Source organism: Eulemur rufifrons, chromosome 5, assembly GCF_041146395.1.
Source record: "Eulemur rufifrons isolate Redbay chromosome 5, OSU_ERuf_1, whole genome shotgun sequence".
NCBI classification, from domain to species: Eukaryota; Metazoa; Chordata; class Mammalia; order Primates; family Lemuridae; genus Eulemur; species Eulemur rufifrons.
In genome coordinates, this window is record NC_090987.1 from 55105133 (window position 1) to 55132780 (window position 27648).

General features: G+C 37.7%; 1 protein-coding gene across 2 annotated transcripts in view; it reads left to right on the forward strand.

Annotated features, from left to right (window-relative positions):
* CNOT6 (CCR4-NOT transcription complex subunit 6) overlaps positions 1 to 27648 on the forward strand; it is a 71833-nt gene that overhangs the window by 23087 nt on the left and 21098 nt on the right. The window contains exons 2-4 of one of the 2 annotated variants that reach the window (XM_069468324.1): positions 2877 to 2990; positions 24972 to 25158; positions 27099 to 27184. In XM_069468324.1, the coding sequence (XP_069324425.1) occupies positions 2879 to 2990; positions 24972 to 25158; positions 27099 to 27184 (385 nt within the window). In that variant the 5' untranslated portion in view covers positions 2877 to 2878. Of the gene's footprint in view, positions 1 to 2869; positions 2991 to 24971; positions 25159 to 27098; positions 27185 to 27648 lie in introns of those variants that run through there. The other variant, XM_069468325.1, reaches the window with a different exon arrangement.

Below are 27648 nucleotides of genomic sequence, written 5' to 3' on the forward strand. Positions count from 1 at the left end.
AAGTGATCCTCCTGCCTCAGCCTCCCGAGTAGCTGGGAGTACAGGCATGTGCCACCATGCCCGGCTAATATTTTCTATATAGATTTTTACTTGTCCAGCTAATTTCTTTCTATTTTTAGTAGAGACAGGGTCTCGCTCTTGCTCAGGCTGGTCTCGAACTCCTGACCTGGAGCGATCCTCCCGCCTCGGCCTCCCAGAGTGCTAGGATTACAGGCTTGAGCCACTGCCCCTGGCCTAACTTTAACTTTTAATCAGACACATTCAAAGCCTGACTCTGCTATTTCCCAGCCTTGTAATACTGGACAAATTGCTGAAAACTGCAGTCTTCAACCCCCAGGCCGTGGTCTGGTGCTCAGTCCGTGGCCTGTTAGGAACCGGGCATCTCATCACTTCTTGAGCTTCCCCTACATCCCCCAACCCCCAACAAAAAAATTGTCTTCCATGAAACTTAGGAACCGGGCTGCATGCGGCAGTTGGGTGACTGAAGCTTCATCTGTATTTATAGCCACTCAGCTCAGCTGCTCCCCGTCGCTGGCATCACTGTCTAAGCTCCTTCCCCCCGTCCATGGAATAATTGTCTTCCATGAATCCCGTCCCTGGTGCCAAAAAGGTTGGGGACCGCTGGCTTAAGCCTTTCTGGGCTTTAGTTTTCTGTTGGTAAAATGGAGATAATTCCAACTCTGCAAGAAGAACTAGCAAGAGACTAAATCTAGAGGGATAGGAGGAAAACTAAGAGTAAAGATATTCTGGAAGCCAAGTGAAATAAATGTTTCTAGGAGGGAGCTATCATCTACATCAAACGTTGCTCATAAGACAGGTAAAAAGAGGTTTGAGAAATGACCATTGGAGATAAGAAGGTGAGGTCACTGGGTTTCTTTTGGACAGTTTTTGGTGGAATGTTAAAGACACTAATTTGAATGGGTTTACCTGGCAAGAGAAGAATAGGAGACAGTGTACACAACTCTTGGGGATTTTTTACTGCAGAGAGAATGAGAGAAGGGTAGTAGCTGGAGGGAGGAATGGGGTTAAAACTTTTAATTGAGGAAATGATACCATGTATATGTGTGCTAAAGGTTTTTTAGAAAGATGCAGCAGAGAGGGATAATGTGGCGAGAGAAAGAAGAGAATTGCCGGAGTCATGTGCCTGAACAGACTGAAGGGTGGGAAGGGTGTCCGTGCACAGTGGATCAAGTGCTGAGAGCGCAGGCCGTTGGTCCTTCGTAAGAGCTCGTAGATGGGCACAGGTGGCAGTTCACATAAAGGGCTCTGGCTTTCCGTTTCCCTGGGAGAATAGAAGTAAGGTTATCAGCTGAGAGGGAAGATGGAGGAATATGTAGGTGTTATAGGTCTGAAGAGGGAAGTCATATAGGAGAAGGAGATAGACTAGGAATTTACAGTGTAATTTGTAGACAGCGTAAAGAGTCCATTTGAGGTAAGTCAGTGCTGACTGAGTCACTTTAAATTCACAGAGTCACAGGTTTTTCTCCACCTATGTTTGACTGCATAGGTATACAGAGTAGGCCGGGTGTTGGTTAAACTAGGGTTATAGTTGATTTGAAAGAATAAGATAAAGTGAGACAGGGACAGGGGCTTTGAGAGAATAATGCATGGGAGCGATATTTCATTTTAACTAAATATTTCAGAATGTTATTATATAACAGACAAGGATTAAAAATAAAAAAACATAACCACAAGGAAAATGAACAAAATACTTCTTTAATATTTATCTTCAAATTTCTCTGGTTCTCAAAAGTGTCTTTTTACACTTGATTGGTTCAGACTGGAACCAAATAAGGTCAGTATGTTGTGTTGCTGTGTGTCTTAAAACATTTATTCCATGTCAGTTTCCTCTCCCCTTTTTCAAGCCATTAATTTGTTGAAGAAATCAGATATTTTGTCATCCAGAACTTTCCGTATTCTCCATCTGGCTGGCTGTATTTTGTGTTATATTTTTAATTATTTTTTTATTTTTAATTGTAAAATACATGTAACATAAAATTTACCATCATATTCAAATGTACACTTCTGTAGTATTAAGTACATTCATATTATTGTGTCCTGTGGGTATTGTTTTTAACATATTCTTCTAGATCCCTTACTTTCTGTAATTACACTGGTGCCAGATCTAAAGAGGTTTGATTTGATTCTGATTCAATTTTTTACTTTTTTGGTGAAGGCCAAGGGCATAAATAGTGTGTTTGTAGTTCGTATAGCATCTCCTCAGAAGGCACATAATGTCTGGTTGTCCTAGTGATGAGCTTGATCATTTAGTTTAGGTCTTCCAGCCTGATCGATCCATTTAAAAATTTTCCATTGATTCTTTTTTTTACCCCTCTAGTGGTTTTATTACCCATTGATGATCATTGCTCAGATCCATTATTTCATTAGAGCTTATAAAATAATTATTTTCCAATAGTGTAAACTCCTTTTGCATTTATTAGATAGAATTCTGTTAAGAACATTCACTCATCTAGTTTCTGCCAGAAATGCAGGATAAATGCTTGATTCTTTCCTGTTACTTTCCAATTATCAGATGACTAAGTTGGTTAATTTTTAGTTAAAATTATGAATTCATGAAGTTCAGAATGACTCAATGAATTGTAGTCATTCTTGTGACGTTCAAGTTGTCCTGTTATTGGCCAGTGGAAGCTTCTAAAAGCTGGCTCTTGTCTCCTCCATAACTGGAGCATCCTGGATAGTGCCTGAGCTTATTTGTGTTTGTCTTGTCCTGAACTTGATATTTCTCCAAGGAGCCCCTAGTTCCTTTCAGTGGGATTTAGAGTTCATAATATGGGTGTCTACTTTAAAAAGGTGTTGTTATTTTTGTTTATTTGGTTCTTCAGAGTACCATTTGGTTTCTTTTCTTGATTCAACAGGCATGCCCAAAGAAAAATACGAGCCCCCTGACCCTCGGAGGATGTACACGATTATGTCTTCTGAGGAAGCAGCAAATGGAAAGAAGTCACATTGGGCAGAGCTTGAAATAAGTGGTAAGACATGGAAGCATGAATTTATGGTATGGAAATTAAGATCTGGTAGAAAATTAAGTTTTCTAATGCCAATACACAAAAGAAGCAATGATTGTGTTTTATAAAAAAAATTGCTAATTTATCTTAGAAACAGGAGGGTTCAATGAAAAGAACATTATTTGAGTCAAAGTTCAAGACCCACTTGTTGCATAGTCTCTCAGTATCCATGTCCTGTTGTACAGTGGGGATGATAGTGACAAGGATGAAATGAAAATAACACAAGTGAAATGCTAGTGTGTTAGCTAAGAAACCAGTGGTTTGTTCTGATATTTACTTCTTTGAAAAAGTAGTATTGAGCTTTTGCTTTATCAAATAATAGATTTCCAGTGGAGTAGGAAATGGCTGGTCTTTATAGATTTTGGGATAGACTTGTTACTCCTGTTTTCTTCATTTGCTTTTCAGTTTGTGTCTCTGGGGACAGCTTTATTCAGAAACTCAAAATCTTGAGAGTTTGAAGCACATCTCAAATTTCCTTTCACTTTGAATGCCATATTCTAAGACATAGAGGAATTCATGGAAATGTATGAGCCTTCAGACACAAAGATATACTTTTCCCAGCATCCCTGCCAGTGGGCATATAGTCTGTTTCTAAATATTTCAAAGGTGGTAAAGAGATATTAATACTTTTCAGGGCAAACAATGCTAAAGAAATTTTGTGTTACTGTTGACCTAATATGCTTCCCCATATGCTCATTCCAATTTGTCCTGATTTTTGCCTTCTGAAATAGTACAGAACAAATTTTTTCTTCCTTCATCTGACTGCCCTTTATTTTTAAAAATTTAATGCAGCAAACATACTGAACATATGGTATGTGTAAAATATTTTGTCTGGTGCTGGGCCAGGCATATGGAAGATGCATAGGTGAAGAAAAACCCCACAGTCCCTGCCCTTAGGGAGCGTATGACATATTAGGGAGTGATAGAAAGGTAGTACACAAGTGTAAATAACACACAAAATAGAACTACCAAGTCTAGGTATAAAAGTGCTGTACAGGAAGCAGAAAGGAAGTAATGATTCCTCCTTTGTTAACTTAAAATTTCTGGTTAATCTATTAAGTGAACTTAAATGCTCTCCTTTGCAGCCATAGAAGAAGTCAGTACCCACATGGGTCTCTCTTGTTTTCCCTCTTCTGATTTTCTAGGGTGTTGGACTTACCCAAGTTCAGTTCAGTAAAGTAGGTGTGGTCGTAGACAGTGAGATTTCTATCTTCTTTCCTCTCTCCTGTTAAATTTGGCCTTCTGTGCCAGGAGCCCGAACAGAAATATGCTCTCTCATTTAGAAGTTACTCTCAAAGCACACAGCTGTCACTATTCCCTTTTAATTTCTGCAGGATTGGTATTTAACTGTATTTTTCTCTCCTTTTTTCAGCCTGAATTAGCAGTTTGTGAATTATAAGTTCTTTGCTTGTAAGGAAGTTTCCCCTATCTTACAGCATCAGGATAAGCTAGGAAATACTCACTTAGGTCATTGAGATTTTATCTTTGAGGGTAAGGGGATTCTTCTCTGTCCCTCCACTTCATGCTAGGAACTCCTTGGAGATCTTGAGTCACTGCTTACTCTGAACTTTGGGAAGAAGTTCTGTAAACAAGATACAAAGGAAGAGAGGAGACTCCTCTAAAGTAACCTTCTTAACACTTAGTCATCTTTAACAACTATCCTCATGGAGAATAAACTATTGGTTGACTAGGTCTATACAGTGGGACCTTGTAATTAACAAAGCCACTTAATACATAAGCTCCTATGTGTAGAAATTGTCTAGGCTGAATTCATTTCATGCTACGACTGTTATTTCATATAGGCAATTTAGCATCAATTCCTTAAGATGCTGTGATTAAAACGTTCTCAGGATCTGAGGTCATTGAATCCTGGACCTGCAGTTAGCTCCTGTGCTGTTCTGGTTCCAGGGCTTGGGGGTGAGAGTTCCTTGTGCCATTTGAAGGTAACCAGATAAGCTGGATCATTCTCTATCATTTACTTTTTTTTTTTTTTTGAGACAGAGTCTCACTCTAGTGCCTGGGCTAGAGTGCCGTGGCGTCAGCCTAGCTCACAGCAACCTCAGACTCCTGGGCTCAAGTGATCCTTCTGCCTAAGCCTCTCGAATAGCTGGGACTACAGGCATGCGCCACCATGCCCGCCTAATTTTTTCTGTATATATTTTTAGCTGTCCATATAATTTCTTTCTATTTTTAGTAGAGACAGGGTCTCGCTCTTGCTCAGGCTGGTCTTGAACTCCTGAGCTCAAATAATCCGCCCACCTGGGCCCCCCAGAGTGCTAGGATTACAGGCATGAGCCACCGCGTCTGGCTTATCATTTACTTTTTAAAGAGAGCCTTTTTCTTTTTTTAATTAAAATGAAACACCGATAAAGAAAACCAAGCAATATATTAATGAATTATTATAAAGCAAAAAAACCTTGTAACCACTATACAGGTCAAAACCAAAACCTTTTTCACTTTGCCGGGAGCCCTCTCCATATGCCACAGCCAGTCACACTGCCTACTCTGCTCCCAGAGTAACCATCATCCTGACTTTAGTCGCTTCCTTGTGTTTCCATATGGTTTTAACACCAAATTATGTATAGCTGAGCATCACAGTTTTGTTACCCCCACTTTTTGGCTTAATTTACAGTTGTCCCTTCCATCTTTTTCTTTTTCTTTTTCTTACAATTAATGTATCTGTGGATGAACCTCTTGTTTGCCCAAAGTCTTTCATTTTGCTGATTGCATACTCATAATGCTGTTGAGCTTGTTCTTCATTCTCAGCAGCTGGATCCAGAGGCTTGATTAGACTAAGGTTTAAGCCCTATTACAGGACTTAAGGTGTTATTTTACAGGTAGTATTGTGTAGGTGGTTTTGGTGTACTTTTTTTTTTTTTTTTGGTGTACTTTTTCTTGAGGAAGCACATAAGGTCTGAATGCATTTTCTATTGCTATTCATTGCCTAGGGCTGGTTAATTCTTTGAGGGCTGCAAAATAGTGATATTTTAATTTTATCATTTGTTTTTCATTACCTGAGATACATTTATAAAGAGACTTTCCCTCATTTACTGTTTGATTACCTAATGTACAATTTATATAGGAAAGACAGAAAAACATGCTTGTTTCTTTAGTTTTGTTTACTGGTATCTAAGATAAACTCATCCTTTGAAGGTTACCAATTAGAGTTTTTTTAAGTATCATTTATTAACTAGTATATTTAAACATTTGGGTTTCATACCTATTTGGTGAGTTGCAATTATTATCTCCATTGATACTTAAATTGTCCTGTTGTTGACTAAGAGAGAACCTCTTTAATTGTACTGAATTCTTTGACAGAACCATAGTTGTTTTTGGTAGCTCCTTGCTATCTGGCATGACAAGGTTTTCTTGGCTCATCTTGTTTATTTCCTGCATCAAAGCTGGAATGTGCCATTTTTCCAAGAAGTCTTTTTTTTCTTTTAATTTGGAAATGTTATTTCAAAACCATAATTCATGTGCCCCAGGGATGCTCATTGCTACTGGGTTGGTCATTGTTTCTAGGTCTTTTTGGTGGACAGAGTTAGGAAATATATGTATGTAATCTATACATTAATAAAAGTGATACATACTTATATAAGTAATATGTACATATTTGTATGATATATGACAAAATATCTTCAGAGATATAAAATATGTTCGTATATTTAAGGTTAAAATATCTTAGGAAAACATACTGATACTTTCAATTCAAATTTAGGGTCACAGGGTTTTTAGTTAACCTCTTTTATAATTACATCTATTTCTCCTTTAATACTGAGAGTCCCGGTACGTAGGGATATAGGATGACAAAATTTGAATGTCTATAATTACTCATTTGTTTTATTCCATATTACACACATAATAGTCTCAGTAACAGTGCCAATACTACCACCAATATGATTACTGAGAACAGATAAAACTTTGTGTGCATATCATCGTATCTCCTCCCCATTTAAATAGTTGGGCTCTGTCTACATTGTCAGAGTATATAGACATACTGTCAGTTTTCCCATTTATCCTGCGTAAACCTCTCAGTTTTGCAAGTCACTGCATACTAAATGTCCCCTACTAGTTCATATGTCTGTCTAATCATTTTGGTTCTCTGGAAGCTTGTTCTCTAGATAATTCCCTAAAAAGCCCTCACGGGAACGGTATTCTTTAAGTTTCTTGTACATTGATAACAGTTTGTACCCTTTATATTTGAAAGTCAGTTTTACTGAATGTAAAATCCTTGGCTCACACATTCTTTCCTTAAGTATCTTAAATGTATGTTACTCCAAAAAGAATTTTTTTTGGTATGACATAAACCCTTGCTATAGGTCTGGTGACAGTCTAATTTTCTTGTTATTTTTGCCTAAATGTCCAAAGGATGTTTTCCCCCACCTTAAAATCAGTAATTTTACTAGAATGTATCTTGGTGTTAGTTTTTTGACATTGATATTCTCAGGTATATTGTGTGTTCTTTCGGTGTGCAGTTTGAATTTTTTTTGTTTTTCCGGAATGTTTCCTTGAATTATAGTTTTTAGTATTTGTTCTGATCCCTTGGTTTGGTTTCCTTCAGAGAGGTCTATTTTCTGTATGTTACATATTTGTCACTCTCTTGAATCTTTTGAAAAATTTTTTCTTTTTTAAAAAAAGTGTAAAATATGATAAAATTCACTCTTACTGCTTTACAGTTCCTTTACAAATGCATAGTTGTGTAACCCCTACCACAATTACAATATGGAACAACTTCATCACCCTAAAAACCTTCCCCATAGACAGATCCTCCTCCCACTCCCACCATTGGGCAACCACTGTTTGTGTTGTTGTTTTTTAGGTAAACTTTAGTTTTTTAGAGCAGTTTTACATTCATAGCAAAGTCAAGTGGCAAGTAGAGAGTTTCTATATACTGCCACTCCCCCACATGCATGGCCTCCCACACTATCAACATCCCCCACCAGAGTGGTACATGTGTCATATCAGTGAAATTACATTGATATATCATCACCCAAAGTCCATAGTTTACTTTAGGGCTCACTTTGGTGTTATATATTCCAAGGGTTTTAAGATGTATAATGGCATTTATCCACCATTATAGTACCATGCAGAATAATTTCACTGCCCTAAAAGTCCTCTGTGCTCTGCCTGTTCATTCTTCCTGCTCCCCACCAACCCCTGAAAACCGTTGATGTTTTTTACTGTTTCCGTGGTTTTGCCTTTTTTAAAGTGTTATATAGTTGGAATCATATAGTATGTAGCCTTTTCAGATTGGTTTCTTTGATTCACTAATATACATTTAAGGCTCCTTGTGTGTTTTCGTGACTTGCTAGCTCATTTCTTTCTTCCTTTTTTTTTTTTTTTTTGAGGCAGAGTCTCGCTGTGTTGCCTGGGCTAGAGTGCCATGGCATCAGCCTAGCTCACAGCAACCTCAAACTCCTGGGCTCCAGCAATCCTTCTGCCTCAGCCTCCCAAGTAGCTGGGACTACAGGCATGTGCCACCATGCCCGGCTAATTTTTCTATGTATATTTTTAGCGGTCCATATAATTTCTTTCTGTTTTTTTTTTTTTTTTTTTTGAGACAGAGTCTCACTCTGTTGCCCGGGCTAGAGTGAGTGCCGTGGCATCAGCCTAGCTCACAGCAACCTCAAACTCCTGGGCTCAAGCGATCCTCCTGCCTCAGCCTCCCAAGTAGCTGGGACTACAGGCATGCACCACCATGCCCGGGTAATTTTTTCTATATATATTTTTAGCTGTCCATATAATTTCTTTCTATTTTTAGTAGAGATGGGGTCTCGCTCTTGCTCAGGCTGGTCTCGAACTCCTGAGCTCAAACGATCCGCCCACCTCGGCCTCCCAGAGTGCTAGGATTACAGGCGTGAGCCACCGCGCCCGGCCCTCCTTCTGTTTTTTTAGTAGAGACAGGGTCTCGCTTTTGCTCAGGCTGGTCGAGAACTCCTGAGCTCAAACAATCCACCCGCCTCAGCCTCCCAGAGTGCTGGGATTACAGGCATGAGCCACCGTGCCCTGCCATTTCTTTTCTTTTCTTTTTTATTTTTTTGGGACAGAGTCTTGCTCTTTTACCCAGGCTAGAGTGCCATGGTGTCAGTCTAGCAACTTCAAACTCCTGGGCTTAAGCAATCCTCCTGCCTCAGCCTCCCAAGTAGCTGGGACTATAGGCGTGTGCCACCGCGCCTGGCTATTTTTTTCTATTTTTAGTAGAGATGGGGTCTCGCTCTTGCTCAGGCTAGTCTCGAACTCCTGAGCTCAAGTGATCGTCGCTTCGGTCTCCCAGAGTGCTAGGATTACAGGCGTGAGCCACCGCGCCCGGCCGCTCGGTTCTTATTAGCACTGAACGTTTACCTACTGAAGGACATCTTGGCTGCGTCCAGGTTTTGGCAGTTTTGAGTAAAGCAAGTTTTTTGTGTAGACATAAGTTTTCAACTCCTTTAGATAAATATCAAGGAGTCGTGTTTGCTGGATCATATGGGAAGAATATGTTTAGTTTTGCCAGAAACTGCCAAACTATCTTCTGAAGTGGTGCCATTTTACACTACCACCAGCAGTGAATGAGAATTCCTGTTGCTCTACATCCTCCTCAGGATTTGGTGTTGTCATTGTTTTGAATATTTGCCATCCTAATAGGTATGTAGTGGTATCTCACGATTTTAATTTGCAGTTCTCTAATGACATAAGATGTTTTTCATGTGCTTATTTGCCATTGGTATATCTTCTTTGGTGAGGTGTTGGTATGAATGTTTTGCCCAATTTTTAATTGGGTTTTTGGTTTTATTGTTGTTGCGTTTTTTTTTTAATTTCAGCGTATTATGGGGATACAAAAGTTTAGGTTACATACATTGCCCTTGTTCCCCTCCCCCCATCAGAGCTTCAAGCGTGTCCATCCCCTAGATGGTGCACATTGCACTCATTATGTATGTGTACACCCATCCCCTCCCCCCTCCTTGTTGAGTTTTAAGAGTTCTTTATATATTTTGCATGACAACCATTTTATCAGGTATGTCTTTTTGCAAATATTTTTTCCCAGTCTGTGGCATGTCTTCATTCTCTCTACAGTGTCTTTCACAGAGCAGAAGTTCTTAATTTTAGTGAGAATTTTGATTGGAATTGTATTGACTCCATAGATCAAATTGGGAAGAACATCTTGGCTTTATTGAATCTTCCTATCCATGAACATGGAATATCTTTCCATTTATTTAGTTCTTTGATATTTTCATCAGAGTTTTGTAGTTTTCCTCATATAGTACTTAACATATTTGTTAGCTTTATACCTTTTTCTTATTTTTTTTGTTGCTAATATAAATGATGTTGTGTTTTTAATTTTAAATTCCATTTGCTTATTGCTGGTATATAAGAAAGTGATGGACTTCAAATCTTCTAACTGTTTAATTGTAATTTAAAAAAATTTCCTCCTATTTTTCTAAAAGCATTCTTTTTTATAGTTATTCATTATTAAGTTCCTTGTAGTTTTTCTTTACTGAGTTTTTCTAATTTTTTTGTTCTTTTATTGCTTCTATGATTTTCTCAGTATCTTTTAGTGCATTTTGAAACAGTAGAGAATAGTTTTGTGCATGTTTGTGCATGTTTGTGATATGCTTTTGTCTGTAGGGAGTTATTCTGGTCCGTATGCTCTTCTTTTTGTAATAACTTCTTGAAATACAACTTTTATGGGGTTTGACTTAAGCACTTTTCTGTTGCTCATTTTTATTTGAATTTAGTTTTTCAGAACTTTCAGAAGGAGGCTCCAGGTAGTTTTTCTAATATCTGAACTCCTTTTTCTGTTGTTTTCGTAGAGGTGGTCACAACTGTGCGAACTTGCTTTTTTAAGACTTTTTGGTTCTATTCCCTTTTCTCATTTTATATGGACCTTCTTTTTCCTTCATCTCTTTAATCCCTGCCCTACTAATTTTAACTCCATTCTTGGAGCTTTTTTTCTCAATTTGGGGCCTTGGCTGGTCGGTTTGGAGAGTCCCTGGGACCCAGACCCTTTCATTTCAGACTTACTATAGACACTGTGTATTCACTTATTACTAACTTGGACTGAATCCCTCCCAGTTGCATTGATGTTTTCAAATTGGCGCTGTCCAGTGTACACCAGTTGGTTTCTCTCTTTTCAGTTCCGTTAGGCACATTTGTGTTCAGTGTATTCAGCAGTCCCCAACCTTTTTGGCACCAGAGGCTGGTTTCATGGAAGACAATTTTTCCACAGTTGGGGGGGTTGGGATGGTGGGGGGTGGAGCTTGGGCAGTGACATAAGCCAGCAAGCATTGGGGAGCTGTTGTAAATACAGACAAAGCTTTGCCACTCACCTCCTGCTGTGTGGCCTGGTTCCTAAGTTTTATGGCAGACGATTTTTCCATGGGAGGGGACAGGGGCGTGGAGCTCAGGCAGTAATGCGTGGTCCAGTTCCTAACAGGCCGCAGACTGGTACCAGGCAGGGTCTGGGGGTTGGGGACCGCAGTAGTTATTGATACGGTTAGGTTTAAATCTGCTGCCTTGTGACTGACTTTGTATTCCTTCTGTCTGTTCTTTGTTGCCTTGCCTTTTTCTTTTTTCTTTTTTCCCTTCTTTTGGATTAAGTGGGCATCTTTTTTAAAGAGTCCAATTTATCTCCTTAATCGACAAGCTATAACTGTTTTATTTAATAAGTGGTTGCTTCAGAGTTTATGGTATAAATCTTTTATCAAGTAATATATCATTTCACATATAGTATAAAAGTCTTAAAACAATATTACAGACAATCCCTGACTTATTATGGTTCAACTTAAGTTTTTTTTTTTCTTTCTTTCTTTTTTTTTTCCTTTCTTCCTTTTTCTTTTTTTTTTTTTTTTCTTTACCATGATGCAAAAGCACTACACATTCAGTAAAAACTGTACTTCAGATATCCATACTACTGTTCCAGTTTTCACTTTTAGGGCAGTATTCAATAATTATCTAAGATACTCAACACTTTATTAAAAATAGGCTTTGTGTTATATGATTTTTGCCCATTTCTTGGCTAATGTAAATGTTCTGAGCACATTTAAGCTAGGCTGAGCTATGATGTTTGGTAGGTTAAGTATATTAAATGCATTTTTGACTTAGGATATTTTTTACTCACAGTGAGTTTATTGGGACTAACCCTGTGGTAAGTTGAGACACATCTATACTTCCGTTTCTTCTCTCCTGGCCTTTGTGCTATCATAGTCATGTGTTTTTCTTCTGCATATGATGTAAGTCTCACAATACATTGCTATTTTTCCTTTAAACAGTTGAATAATACAAAAAAGTTGTTTTTTTATTTCCCACATACTTAGCATTTCCGCTGTTCTTCATTCCTTTGTGAGTGTAAGTTTCTGTTATTTTCCTTCTGACTGAGGACTTGTAATGGAGGTCTGCTGGTGATTTTTTTCTGTCAGAGTTTAGGCCTGGAAAAGTCTTTATGTTGCCTACTTTTGGAAAGATAGTTTTGCTGAGCATACAGTTTTAGGTTGACAGTTTATCTCTTTCACTACTTTAAAGATGCTGCTACACTGTTTTCTTGCTTGCATTGTTTCTGAGAACTCTGCTGTCTTCTTTTATGTGTTCTTTTTCTGTGGTTACTTTAAGAGTGTCTCTTTATTACTGGTTTGAAGCAATGTGATTATGGTGTGCCTTAGTATAGTTTTATTTTTTCATTTTTCTTGTGCTTAGGTTTTGTTGAGCCTTTTAGATCTGAGTTTGTAGTTGAGCTGACTATTTTTTTCAAATAATTTTTTCTGCCTCCCTCCCCCTGCCCTTTGGGAAGTACAATTATTTGTATTTTAGGCTACTTGCAGTTGTCTCATAGCTCACTAATGCTATGTTTATTTTATTCTTATCTTTATTTTTTTTATTTTACGTAATTTTTATTACTATGTTTTCCATTTTACTAATATTTTTCTTTACAGTATCTAATTTGCCATTAATCCCATCTAATAATATAGTTTTCATCACTATAGGTTAAATGTGGGTTTTTAAAAATATCTTCCATGTCTTTACCTAACATTTTACCTCTACTTTTTTGAGCATATGTAATACATGTGTTAATACTTTTTGATGTCCTTATTTACTAATTTTGTCATCTTTTTCATTTCTAGGTTGGTTTTTAATTCATTTCTTTCTTTCTTTGCATGCCTGATAATTTTTGACTGGATACAGTACATTGTGAGTTTTACCTTTTTGGGGCGCTGGATATTTTTGTATTCCTAGAAATACTCTTGACCTTTAAGATACAGTTAAATTATTTGGAAACAGTTTGATTCACTCAAAGCTTATTTTTAAGTATTACCTTCCTCACTGTTCTGTGGGTTAAGAGGTCTTCTACTTTGAATAGTGGGTACACAAACTTTTCCTGACCCATGTGATCCCCAAGGATTGTTCGCTCTGCTCTTTTTGATTTGTCTCCACTTATTTCTCACATGTATTTCTAAGACTTGGCAGGGGGGAGGTTCCATCTTCATATCTCTAGATCTTTCTCTCTGTATAGCTCTGTTCTCTTTGGCCCTGTGCGTCCATGCATACCCATGGTTTCTTTTGCATCCCTCTGGAGTTCCTCAGTGCATATACACATACAGATTCTTATTCCACACCTCTTATTTTTAGTACAAAAACTAGTATATATATTCTTACACTGAACATTGTATTTTAGAGAGATTCTTAAGTACTATATAGCTAGCTGTCCTGTACTTTCTACGCTGCATAATATTTCTATTACTGTGCTGTAATTTATTTATATTATACTTATTGATGGTCAGTCATCTATGACAAGCAGTGCTGCAGTGTATATAACTTTATAGATTATTATATCTCTGCTAATATATCTGTAGGTAAAAGGCTGTATGCATTTGTGATTTTGACAGATGATACCTTGCTATTCTTTTTTATTTATGATGAAATTCAGAATCAGCTTATCTAGTCCATGACACTTTATTATGCTATTTTATAAATTAGGATGATTTATGATATGTTTTTCCATGTGGTCTCTTATATCCATCATTCTAATATACTTACTAGATTTATTCCTAGGTATTTTATCTTTTTGTTCATATTGTAAATTGGGTCTTCCGTTATCTTATCTGATGGTTACATATGAAAATTTTTGTCTACTGTATGTGAACATGTTCTGTATGTTAACATGTATGTTCTGTATGTTCTGTTTATAACATAACAAATGTTTTATTGAGATATAACTCAGCATACAATTCACTCATTTAATGTGTACAATCCAGGAGTTTTGTATATTCACAAAGTTGTGCGACCATTAGTACCAGTAATCTACTTTCTTCATCTATAGATTTGCCTATTCTGGACATTTCATTTAAATGGAATCATACATTATGTGGTCTTTGCGACTGGCTTCTTTCTTTCACTTTGCATAATATTTTCAAGGTTCATCTGTGTTAATAGTGTGTATCAGTGCTTCATCCTTTTAATAGCCAATAGAGGCCGGGCGCAGTGGCTCATGCCTGTAATCCTAGCACTCTGGGAGGCCGAGGCGGGAGGATAGCTCGAGGTCAGGAGTTTGAGACCAGCCTGAGCAAGAGCGAGACCCCATCTCTACTAAAAATAGAAAGAAATTATATGGACAGCTAAAATATATATAGAAAAAATTAGCCGGGCATGGTGGTGCATGCCTGTAGTCCCAGCTACTCGGGAGGCTGAGACAGGAGGATCCTTTGAGCTCAGGAGTTTGAGGTTGCTGTGAGCTAGGCTGACGCCACAGCACTCTAGCCTGGGCAACAGAGCGAGACTCTGTCTAAAAAAAAAAAAAATAGCCAATAGATACTATATTGTATGATTATATCACATTTTATTTATCCATTTACTAGTTGATAGACATTTGGACGATTTCTACTTTTTTTGCTTTAAAGAATGATGCTGCTATGAACACTCATGTACAAGTATTTATATGAACATGTATTTTCATTTCTCTTGGGTATACAATTAGGAGTAGAATTGCTGGGTCACATATACACACACACACGTAAATTTTTGATAACAAAAAAATTAATGAGTAGATGAGAGAAAGAAAGTGTAAAATAATATCTTTTTTTTTTTTTTTTTTTTTTTTTTTGCCAAGGTCTTGCTTTGTCACCCAGGCTGGAGTGCAGTGGCCCAGTCTTAGTTCACTGCAGCCTTCAAATCCTGGGCTCAAGCAATAAAATGATAGTCTTTTTATCGTTTTTTTTTTTTTTTGTTTGTTTGTTTGTTTTTTTTTGAGGCAGAGTTTCATTTGTTGCCTGGGCTAGAGTGCCATGGCATCAGCCTAGCTCACAGCAACCTCAAACTCCTAGGCTCAGGTGATCCTCCTGCCTCAGCCTCCCGAGTAGCTGGGACTACAGGTGCACACCATGACAATGGCTGATTTTTCTATTTTTAGTAGAGACAGGGTCTTGCTCTTGCTCAGGCTGGTCTCAAACTCCTGAGCTCAAGCTGTCCTCCTTCATTGGCCTCCCAGAGTGCTAGGATTATAGGCGTGAGCCTCTGCACCTGACCAATAGTCTTTTTATCTTTCATTGAAGAAGTTACTAAAACTATGAAGACTGTAACCTTTAATGTATAAGTTTAAAGATCGGTTGTTTCATCATTTTTTCCTTCTCCGGTTACATTAAAGAAACGTATAGTTTGATGCATTTTTATTCCAATTTATTTTTTATATTGCTATATATATTGTCCCTTGGAATGATATAATGGTAATTATATCTGAGTAGTAGAATTTTGGTGCTTTAAAACAGTGCTGGTCAGGTGCAGTGGCTCATACCTGTAATCTCAGTGACTCGGGAGGCTGAGACAAGAGGATCACTGGAGGCGAGGAGTTCAAGACCAGCCTGAGCAACATAGCTAGACCTCATCTCTAAGGAAAAAAATAAGAAAAATTAGCCGAGTATGGTGGTGTGGACCTGTAGTCCCAGCTACTCAGGAGGCTGAGGCAGGAGGATTGCTTGAGCCTAGGAATTTCAGACGCCAGTGAGCTATGATGGTGCCACTGTACTCTAGCCAGAGTGACAGAGTGAGACCCCATCTCTTAAAAAAACAAAAAATCTCACCAGTGCTAGATTATTTAATAAGCATATCCATTTAAAAATAAGTTTGTTGGGCTTTTTAAAAAAGTGTAGGATGGTGTACTGGTTTAGATGTTAGTTGCTCTGCTTTCTGATTTCCTTTTCCCAGGGTCAAACAGTTATTAAAATGGTAGAGCTACTTAGTGGTAGAGCACAGGCTAAAATGTAAGTTCCCTGACTGAATGGAGTGCATCGTTTTTTTCTTTTTATGACACTTCGGTGTTCATTTATTTTGAACATAATGTTCTCAGTTTTCTCTCTTCTTTGTGTACCTTCGCCATTGTGTTTGCCTTTATGGACTGAAACTTCCATTTGTTAACTCACATGCTTTGGTGCATTAAGTACCTTTCCTTACCCATCAACTTTACTATTTTTAAGTGAAGCGTTATAGTGGTATGGCTGGCCGTGGACCTGTCCTCTCAGCATGTGCCAGCACCGGCTGACAGGAGCCGGCCGGGCCAGGGGCAGGCCAGGTGCGGGGAGAGGGCTGGGGCAGGCGCGTGGGGCGCGGACCCCCGGACCGGTGTGCAGGGGGCTAGGGTTGTGGGTTTTCTCCGGGGGAGCAGGATCTTGGGGATAGGGGAGCTGGGGATGGAACCAGTTGGCCTGGAGAGAGTGAAGTGGGGTCCCTGTGGGGCGGCGGCTGCCCAGGGGAGGGTTTTAGAGGTCTGGAATCCTCCTGGCGGGGTGAGGAGTTGCGGGGGATGTGGCTGCCCAAGGAAGGTTTTTAGGGGCCAGGGACCACCTGGTTGGGTGAGGAAAGCCTGCTTGAGTCAGGGGTGTGGAGCCCGGGGGCACCAGGCCTGGGGGCCGGGTTTGAGTCGCCCTAGGGAGCGAGTAGGTGAGGGATGGGCATGGGCCTGGCTTGTGTGGGGCCAGGCGAGCTGGGCCCTGCATTGGGAGGGGCAAGGGCGGCCTCTTGGAGTAGGGGTTCCCTGGCTTTGGGTGCGAGGCCAGCTCTGGGCCCTGAAAGTCTAGGTTGGGGACCCAGGCAGGGCTGGGCAGGGCTGGAGCTAAGTAGTGTGGGTGGGGGCGTCCTGGGAAGAGGCTGAGCCCAACGGAGGGAGCAAAGGGCTGGGACTGGCAGAAGTGGGGTGGTGGGGGGTTGGCGAGAGGGAGAGCCAAGTTGGGGGCCTGGGGCATCCGAGTGAACTGGGTGATTCAGAGATGTGTTCCCCTAATAGCAGGGCAGCTGGGGAGGGGTGCAGTAAAAAGCAGGTAGGTGCAGGTGGGGTTCCGCTGCGCGGAAGTGACTGAGGATGAGGTCAGATGTTGAAGGTGAAAATAAAAAAAAAAAGAATAATAATCTGTCGAATGTTCTTTGTGCCCTTCATGTAATTTAATCTGATCTCTCTTTTCTCCCAGTTAATCCAATTTGCAGATCTCAGGACATGGTCTTTCCTGAGACTGTAGTTTCCCTTGCTAGGAGCCTGAAATCAGGAATTGTGACTTAGGAAAGTTCAAATTATTGCCTTTTCCAATTATAATTGATTCTTATTTGCAGTATTCTGTCCTACAAAGTCACTGTGAACACTGAATTAGTGAAAACTGAACCATTGCTCCCAGGGGAAATACAGGGTTAAGTTCTGTAAGCCTCTGGTCATAACATTTTTGTCAACTGATCAATACATGATCTTGTTTTATGCTGTTTCTGTTTAAAGACACTCACCCAATTTAATATGTATTGTTGACTCATTAACATTTAACTCACAGCCAACTGCACTATCACTCGATCCTGAACACATCTTCTCTAACACTTGTATATTCTGCATGAGGCACATCATAATGTTCTGGTGCTTAGGAACATTAGATAGTACTTCAGCAGTATGCTGGGGGCAAATTTGAATATCAAAATCACCAACAAAAAGTGCAACATGCAAAAAACGTGGCACTTAATAGACAGTGAAAAGCACACTTGTTTATGATATGAGAGCAGAAACAAGGAGGCAGAGTGTTGCCTTATTGGACCTCAACTGGGAACATTTGCATTGAGCATCTGAACATTTTTGCTACTTTTCTTGTGTCTGTAAATGACTGTGATTTTGGAGTTACAGATAAATTTTAGGGAGTAGTTTAATTCTGAAGTACAGAATTGGCAAATAATGAGAACAACTGTAATTCCTCTGTTTCTTCTACAATGTCAGAGTCTTTAGACATTCAGCCTAAAGTTTTTTCTTCCTTGTTTTTTCCAAATCTTCAAATGTGTAGATAGGCACATCTAGTCCTTTTAGTGTTTGCTGATCACCCCTCTGATTTCAGGAAATGCTAATTGATTCCTCCCGTCTCCTAGTATTTAGCACTAAAGGATTCTGGGTACTTTAGAATGAAATCACTTGCAAAACAGGGCTCTTACCCTAGGTCAGGATAATCCCAGCCCTGCTCAAGTTACTAAACTGCATAAAAGTGAATGCAAATTTTGGGATGCTTATGTATATATACAGTTTTATGGTAGATAGATGCCAACAGATTATCAAAAGGTGACTTCCTTTTGCTCATTGACCTTTCTCAGAAAATTAGGAACCTTAATTTCTTGTATTGCATAGTTCCACTGATAGAGATCTATCTTTCTTCGGTATCCTATGTTCTTTTACTCCTGCAATTGATCTTTTAGACTGTAATTTTTTTTTAAACAGAAATGGAGCACTCTAATGTTTTGAAATTTGCTTTTTTCTGCATCTTTCCACACCAGTGTATATAACTCTCTCATTCTAAAAGAGAATGGCTGGAAAATATCGTGAATGAACCATAATTAATTATGCCTTTTTTTTTTTTTTTTTTTTTTTTGAGACAGAGTCTCACTCTGTTGCCCAGGCTAGAGTGAGTGCCGTGGCGTCAGCCTCGCTCACAGCAACCTCAAACTCCTGAGCTCAAGCGATCCTCCTGTCTCAGCCTCCCGAGTAGCTGGGACTACAGGCATGCGCCACCATGCCCGGCTAATTTTTCCTATATATATTTTTAGCTGTCCATATAATTTCTTTCTATTTTTAGTAGAGATGGGGTCTCGCTCTTGCTCAGGCTGGGTAATTATGCCTTATTAATGATGATTTATGTTCTAATCACACCTGAACAAGTATTTTCATAGGATAAGTCACCAATTGTGGAATTGTTTTGGGGAAAAGAATACTGAATATGTCTGTTCAGATCTTTTACCTGTTTTGAAAATTGTGTTATTATTGAATTTCAAAGGGGCTAATACTGCCTAATTTCAGGCAATATTGGCCCTCTAACTATGTTCTTTTTCAAAATTTTTATTGGTGTTTCTAAGTCCTTGAAATTTTCATGAATTTTAGAATCACCTTGCAAGATTGAAACTTTGGCATTTTGATTGGGATTGTGTTGACTCTGTAGCCCTAATTGGGGAGGTCTGACACCTTAACGATATTGAATTTTCTGATCTTTGAACACTATATATCTCTTCATTTGTTAAGGACTTCTTTAATTGTTTTGTAGTTTTTCAGCGTACAGCTTCTGCACATTTTTGTCAGATTCACCTCTGAGTATTTCATCATTTCGATCCTGTTTTAAATGGTATTTCCAACTTCAATTTCTGATTGTTCATTGTTAGTATGAAGAAATACAATACACATTTTTTGATCTTGTATCCTATGATCTTGCTAAATTCACTTACTAGTGGCATTTTCGTAGATACCACAGGATATTTACATAGATGATTTTGCTATTTTCAAATACAGACAGGTTTACTTCTACCTTCCAAGTGCTTATTGTACTGGCTGGGACCTCCAGTATAATGTTGAATGGGAGTAGTGAGTGTGGATGTTCTTGCTTGTTTCTGATCTTAGGAGGATACCACTCACTCTTTACCACTAAGCTTTTTGTAGGTGCCCTTTATCAAGGTTAAGAGGTTCTATTGCCAAGCGTTGTAGCATGCCTGTAGTCCCAGCTGCTACTCCTACTAAGCTGAAGGATCGCTTGAGCCCAGGAGTTCTGGGCTGTAGTGTGCTCTGCCTGTCGGATGTCCGCACCAAGTTCAGCATCAGTGTGGTGACCCCCCCAGGAGTGGGGCACCACCAGGTTGCCTGTGGGGGGTGAACTGACCCAGATCAGAAATGGAGCAGACCAAAACTTCCATGCTGATCATACTAAGTTTTTTCTATTTTAAAATCAGAAGTAGATATTGTATTTTGTCAAATGCTTTTTAAAGTGCATCTATTTAGGTGATTATAAGATTTTTCTTCTTTAGTCTAAGATGAATTTACGTTGACTTTAATGTTCAACCTTGAATTTCTCCCATAAACCTTTCTTGACCATTATCCTTTTAATGTATTGTCGTATTTGAATTGCTAACATTTCATTAAGAATTTTTGCATTTATATTCATAAAGAACTTTTTCTAGTTTTCTTATACTGTTTGTACTGTTTTCATCTGGGTGGTATCAAGGTGATGTTGGTTTCAGAATAACTTGAAAAGTATCCTCTTGTTATTCGGTTTTTTGGATGAGTTTGGGTAAATTGGCATTATTTCATCTTTAAGTGTTTGGTGTATTCACCAGTGAATACATCTGGTCCTAAGATTTTGTGGGAAGGTTTTAAAGTACAGATTCAATTTCTGTAATATTGTATTGGTCTATTCAAGTTACCTCTTTTTAAGTGTGCTTTGGTAACTTGTGTCTTTCTGTGAAATGGTCCATTTCATCTGGTCTGAATTTATTGGAATAACATTCAAAATACTTTTTATAATCTGTTTATAATTTATTAATGTATAAGTTACCTACAGTAAATTTTACCCTTTTTAGTGTAGAATTATACAGGTTTTGTCAAACATAGTTCTGTAACCACTAAAATCAAGATATAGGATATTTCTGTTGTGTTCCCCAAAATCCCCATTGACTGTAGTCAACCTCTTCAACAGCCTCTGGTAGCCCCTGATCTTTTTTCTGTCCCTATACTTTTGTTTTTGCAAGCATGTCATGTATATGGGATAATATAGTATGTCGCCTTTTGCATTTCATACAAGTTGTGTGAATGAGTGGTTTTCATCATTTAGTAGCATTCCAGTGTCTGCACCATGTGTTCGTCCATTTCCTAGTTGAAGAACATTTGAGTCATTTCCTATTTCTGAAAATTGTGAATAAAGCCAATTGTGAATAAGCATGTGAACAGATTTTTATGACCCCATCTTTTTAATATTTATATTCATAGAATACATAGTGATTTTTACCTTTCAGTCCAGATTTATTTGTGTCTTTTCTCTTTTTCTCCTGATCAGTCTGGCTAGTGGTTTATCCATTTTATTCTACTTCTCAAAGAACAAGCTTTTGATTCATTGGATTGTCTCTTTTTCCTTGTTACATTGTTAATATTTTATTGACCTCTGCTCTTAGGCTTATCTCCTTTCTTCTGCTTACATTATGTTTAAAATTTTTCTTCTCTAGTTAAGGTGTAGCCACAGTCATTGATTTGAGACTTTACTTTTTTTCTAGTATGGATTTATAGTGTAATAAATTTCCTTCTAAGTATTTTCTTAGCTGCATCCTACAAAGTTAGATATGCTATATTTGCATTTCCATTCATTTCAAGAAACTTTCTAATTACCGTTTTGAATGCTTCTGACCAGTGAGTTAATTTCTGTGATTTGGGAATTTTCCAGATACCGTTATGGATTTCTAATTTAATTGCAACATACTTTTGTCAGAAAACATACTTTTTTATTATTTTAGTCCCTTTGAATCTTTTGAGGCTTGTTTTATGGCTTGGCATGTGATTTGTCTTGGTAAATATTCTTTGTGCGCTTGAAAAGAATGTATATTCTTCTATTATTGAGTGGAGTATTCTAATAAAAATTAGGTCTGGTTTATTGGTAGTGGTGTGCAAGTCGTCTATATCCTTTCTGATTTTCTTTCTTATTGTTAATTGAGGGAAGGGTTCTGAAATCTCTTGATTATAAGGATTTGTCTATTTCTCCTGTTAGATTTTGCTCAAGTATTTTGATGCTTTATTATTAATTGCTGCATAAACATTTAGGATTTAGGATTGTATATCCTCTTTTTTTTTTTTTTGAGACAGAGTCTCACTCTGTTGCCCGGGCTAGAGTGCCGTGGCGTCTGCCTAGCTCACAGCAACCTCAAACTCCTAGGCTCAAGCGATCCTACTGCCTCAGCCTGCCGAGTAGCTGGGACTACAGGCATGCGCCACCATGCCTGGCTAATTTTTTTTCTCTATATTTTTTTTTTAGCTGTCCAAATCAATTCTTTCTATTTTTTAATAGAGACGGGGTCTCGCTCTTGCTCAGGCTGGTCTCGAACTCCTGACCTTGAGCGATCCTCCCGCCTCGGCCTCCCAGAGTGCTAGGATTACAGATGTGAGTCACCGTGCCCGGCCTGTATATCCTCTTGATGAGTTGACTCCTTTATCAGTATGAAATTACTTTCTTTATTCCGTTATTCTTTGCTCTGGAATCTACTTTGTCAGATATTAATGAAGCTATTTCTATCTTTTGATTAGTATTGGCATAATTTATCTTTTTTCATACTCTTACTCTACTTGTCTTTATATTTGAAGTACATTTTCTGTAGGCAGTGTATAATTGGGTTTGCTCCTTTTAAATGCAAATTGACAATCTGTTCATTTTAGTTGGATTGTTTAGACCATTTAATTTTAATGTAATTATTATGGTTGGATTTTAAATCCACCATATTGCTATTAGGGTTTTTGTTTGTTTGTTTTACTGGAAATCCCTTTATCTTCTAATATTTGTTTTTTGTTCATACCGTTTATTCTTCTGTTTTTTTTCCTGCCTTGTTTCAAAATAATTGAGTCTTGTTTCTTTTCATCATTCCATTTTACCTCCTTTGTTGGCTTTTTTGCTATAATTCTTTGTTTCATTAGTTGATTCAGTGTACTTTCAAGTAATATTACACCACTTCACATATAGTATAAGCACCCAATACGCTTTTATTTTCTCCTCCCATCCTTTATTCTTTTGTCACTTCTGCATGTTATAAACTGGACACTATTTTGTTGCTAATTTTTAAAATAGTGAATTATCTTTTAAAGAGGTTTAAAATATGTAAGAAAGTATCTCTTATATTTACCCACATAATTTACTATTTCTGACGCTCTTCATTCCTTTATGTTAATATAGATTTCCCATCTGGTATTCTGTTTCTTCTGCCTAAAGAATTTTCTTTAATTTCCTATCATGTAGGTCTGCTCGCAACAAAATCTTTAAGCTTTCCTATATAAGTTGAGTATCGTTTATCTGAAATGGTTGGGACCAGAAGTGTTTCAGATTTTGGAACTTTTTAATTTTGAAATATTTTCATATACATAATGAGATATCTTGGAGAGGGGACCTAAGTCTAAACATGAAATTCATTTATGTTTCATGAACACCTTATACACATAACCTGAAGGTAATTTTATACAGTATTATTAATAATTTTTTGCATGAAACAGAGTTTGTGTACATTGAACCATCAGAAAGCAAAGGTGTCACCTTCTCATGTCAGCACTTAAAGTTTCAGATTTTCGAGATTTTGGATTTTAGGTTAGGGATGCTCAACCTGTATCAGAAAAAGTATTTAACTTGCCTTCATTATTGAAAGATATTTTTGCTGAGTTGCTAGGTTGGCAGGATTTTTTTTCCCTTTGAGTACATTAAAGATTTTGCTCCACTTATCTCTCTTGCGTTGTTTACAACGAGAAGTCTGCTGGCATCTTAACTTTGCTACAATGTAGTTTTTCCACCCCCCTGGCTGCTTTTTAGATTTTCTCTTTTTTATTTGTTTTAAGCCATTAAGATGTGCCTTTGTGTTATTTTCTTTTTTGCTTTTTATGGAATTTTCAAATGCTTGATGGATTCATTGAGCTTTTTTGTACCTGTGGCTTTATAGTTTTCATTAAATAAGGTAACTTTTTTGCCTTTCTCTCTTTTTTGTAACAGTTTGAGATAGAATTCACCATTTAAAGGGCTCATTTAGTGTTTTCTGTATATTCACAGAGTTGTGCAACATTTACCACAATCAGTTTGAGAACATTTTCATCATCCCAAGAAGGAACCATTAGCAGTCCTCCCTCTGGTGGACGGGAATACGTCCTGCCTTGGTTCTTTGTGAACCTGGGGGTTCTTGCCCAGCAGTCCTTTGGGTGTTTCTTCCTCTGTCTCAGGCAGTTTCTCACATGCGTGTGCTGATCATTACTCAGTTGAAAACTTGAGGAGGACCATCTTATCAACAAGTGCCAGAGTACAGATTGAATATTGTGTTGCAAGTTATTACCATTATGTTCTTAGTCACTGAGTCCCATGCCTACTACTGTTTGATTATAAAGTTATGACAATATCTGAAACATTTCTGGGAAGTATTTTTACTTGTATAATGCATATACAGTACAAATTTTGTTTAGTTACATGGTTCTTGGTGCAGTTATCCCTTGGGTACTCTGGTCCTAAAACGCAACTAAACCAAATATCTTGTTTTCCTTTTTGCTTTAAGGCAAGATTCTTATTTTATGGGGTACAGATATGAACAGCCTCTGAGATACTAGAATTTGTTTTTGTTTTTCATAAATCCCAATGAATCATAATGTTCAAATATCAGATTTATCATTACTATAAATTATTTTTACCTTTTCTCTCATATTTGCAGTCCTTTAAAGAGTAAATTCTTTCCCATTGTGCTCTTAAAAATAAAGATGCAATCTAAATATTGATATATTAACTTAAATTTTTGGTTTAATCTTCTAAATAGAGAGTTTATAACTTAATTGTAGCAGTGAATTGTTCAAGAATAGCTAACACGTCCCATTTTGGCCCCTTCCTACAAGTTTTTGGATAATAAGTTACTCATCAAAGCATCTAAGTCTTATTTAATCCACAAAATTGTACAGAACACTATATAATCCTTCCCCATTTTTACCTTCTTTTACAGGAAAAGTAAGAAGCTTAAGCTCATCTTTATGGTCACTAACTCACTTGACAGCTTTGCATTTGAGTGACAATTCCCTGTCCCGCATTCCTTCAGACATTGCCAAGCTTCACAATCTGGTGTATCTGGACCTGTCATCTAATAAAATCCGTAGTTTACCGGCAGAACTTGGAAACATGGTATCACTCAGGTATGCAGATTCAACTTAGTCCATACAGTCCATACTATCTCTATACCTCCTAAAACAAAATTATAGCCTTTGCTTTGTTAGGAAACAGCACTGTTCATTTAATAGCATTTAACAAAAGTAAACATAACTATATACTTTATGAAAAAGTTTCTGGGAAAATCAAATGTCAACTAATAAAAAATTAAGTAGATTCACTGCCTGAGATTTTTATTGCTATGTTTTGTGTAATGTACTTATTCTTGAACCAAAAGTTTTGGACAAAGTAGGTGTAAACGACGATAAAGCACTTGTGTTATCCCACATACTCACCGTGACGGACAGTTGGGGCACCATACCATCCTTCGTAGCACCGTGTGGTCCAGGAAGCCATTGCCAATTGGAGAAACCTTTTTTGCCATCCCAGGGCTTGTATGTATGATAGTAAAACTTGGACTTGAAAGAAGCCAAGTTAGTTTTTCAATTTGGAGGATTATAGTGTGATGTATAGGATTTAGAGTCGCATGGAATTCAGGTTGGAATCTTGACTTTGCCATTTACAAGTTGTGTGATGTTGGGCAAGCTTCTTAACCCATTTAGGGATAATTTGAGATAATGAGTAAAAAGCCCGTAGCACCCTGTCTGGCACGTACTGTATTTTAACAAATGGTAATTACTAGTTTTTTTATTACCTCTGTTTTATAAGGTGAATAATAGCTATTCAAGTTAAAAACAAATCCAAATTCCAGCTCCTCTGTTAATCCCGATGGAATATTTTATCCATTTCATAGCACCTGCCTTTTCTGCATGGTTCCATCCATGGTTCCACTGGGTTTTCTCCTGCCTTCTGCCATTAGCTATGTAGTAAAAATGAATAAGGACTTCATGAAAGTTCCTTTGCCTTTATTGCTCCCAGGCCAGCCTTTTGACATTTTTCTCAGATTAATTATTGAGTATATAATATAATCACTTTTAGTCCTTTGGAACAAATTTGCTTGAAGAACTTTCTTTTCCATGTATATATTTGGAGATTAAACAGGAGCCCCAGTTATGCAGAACTAGTTTTTCTTGTTCATTTTATGGCCTTACAGACTTTTGGTTTTCTCAGTAGTGACCTAGATTGACTTAAATTTCAAGAACCAAAGATGATAGAAATAGTTTTCCTTCATACTTAAAAAATTGATAAATAAAACTTAATTTAGGAAATTGCCAGTATCTCGTTGTTAGGTCTCTGGGTCCCCCCCCCCCATTGAAGATTTCTTTGACATTTATAGTATGGTTATCTGTATAAAACAAATTACTAAAATGATCATGAGTAGTTAATACAGCTGATGTTATTTCTAAAGTGAAACTTTAGTAAATATAATACAAATTATAAAGTTAATGGTGCAGCTATCATAAGCTCTTTTGAATTTTGAGTTGTTACTACATGATCATTTTATCATTTTAGTTCCTTTTTTTTGAGATGGAGTTTCACTTTGTCACCCAGGCTAGAGTGCAGTGGCATAATCAGAGCTTACTGCAACCTCACACTCCTGGCCTCAAGCGATCCTCTCACCTCAGCCTCCTGTGAAGTGCTAGGAGTACAGGCATGAGCCACCGGGCCCAGCCTCTCTTTAAACAGTTCACATGTTAGGCTGTTTTATCTGTTGAATCTAATACTTTTTAAATGGAGGCTTATATTTAGTCTTTTATCCCCTTGTTTCACTTTTCTAGTAATTCGTTTTTTCCTGTATTTTACAAAACTATTGCTCTATAGCAGTTGGTTTTTCCCCTACCTCCCGCCATATAGCAGTTGGTTTTATTTTAACCACATAGAGTTCATGAATCACTGTACTAGACATTGGAATATAACATAAAATCTTGTCATTCTCAGTTGCTTGTATTCTTAGAAATTACATTGTTGACTTTAACAGTTAAAGGTTAATATGTTTTCTGAAATCCTGGAATTTTTACATCAACAGGGAGCTCCATTTAAATAACAACCTGTTACGAGTTCTGCCTTTTGAACTGGGAAAACTGTTTCAGTTGCAGACTTTAGGCCTGAAAGGTATGACTTCCATATTTGTGCTTCTTATGGTTTGTATGTATGTCTTTGGATCTAAAGAAGCTGGAAGGATTCTTTTGCCAGGGGATTTTTTTTTTTCTTTTTCTTTTTTTTTTTTTGTACAGGATCACTTTTCCTTAGACTTCATCAGTTTCTTAGATGTATACCAATGGTTTTCTCTCATTTCTTCAGGTGTAGACTGTCTACAGTTTTTGAATTCTGTTTTGCTCCTGGCCCAGCCTTGTTTTTCTGGCCTCTGTTTTAGTCGATCCCCCATGTTTTGATGATACGTTCCTGAGGATACACTTTCTTTATTTCATTGTTATAAGCAGCTTTTTTTCCTTATGTTCAATCTCAAAAAATGGAGATTCTTCATAAAGTGCAGAAATCCGTTTGAGCCCGCTAATTAATAAAGATTAGGATTTAAGCATATTTTTTAAAGCTTAATTTATGAGGACTTGGTTAAT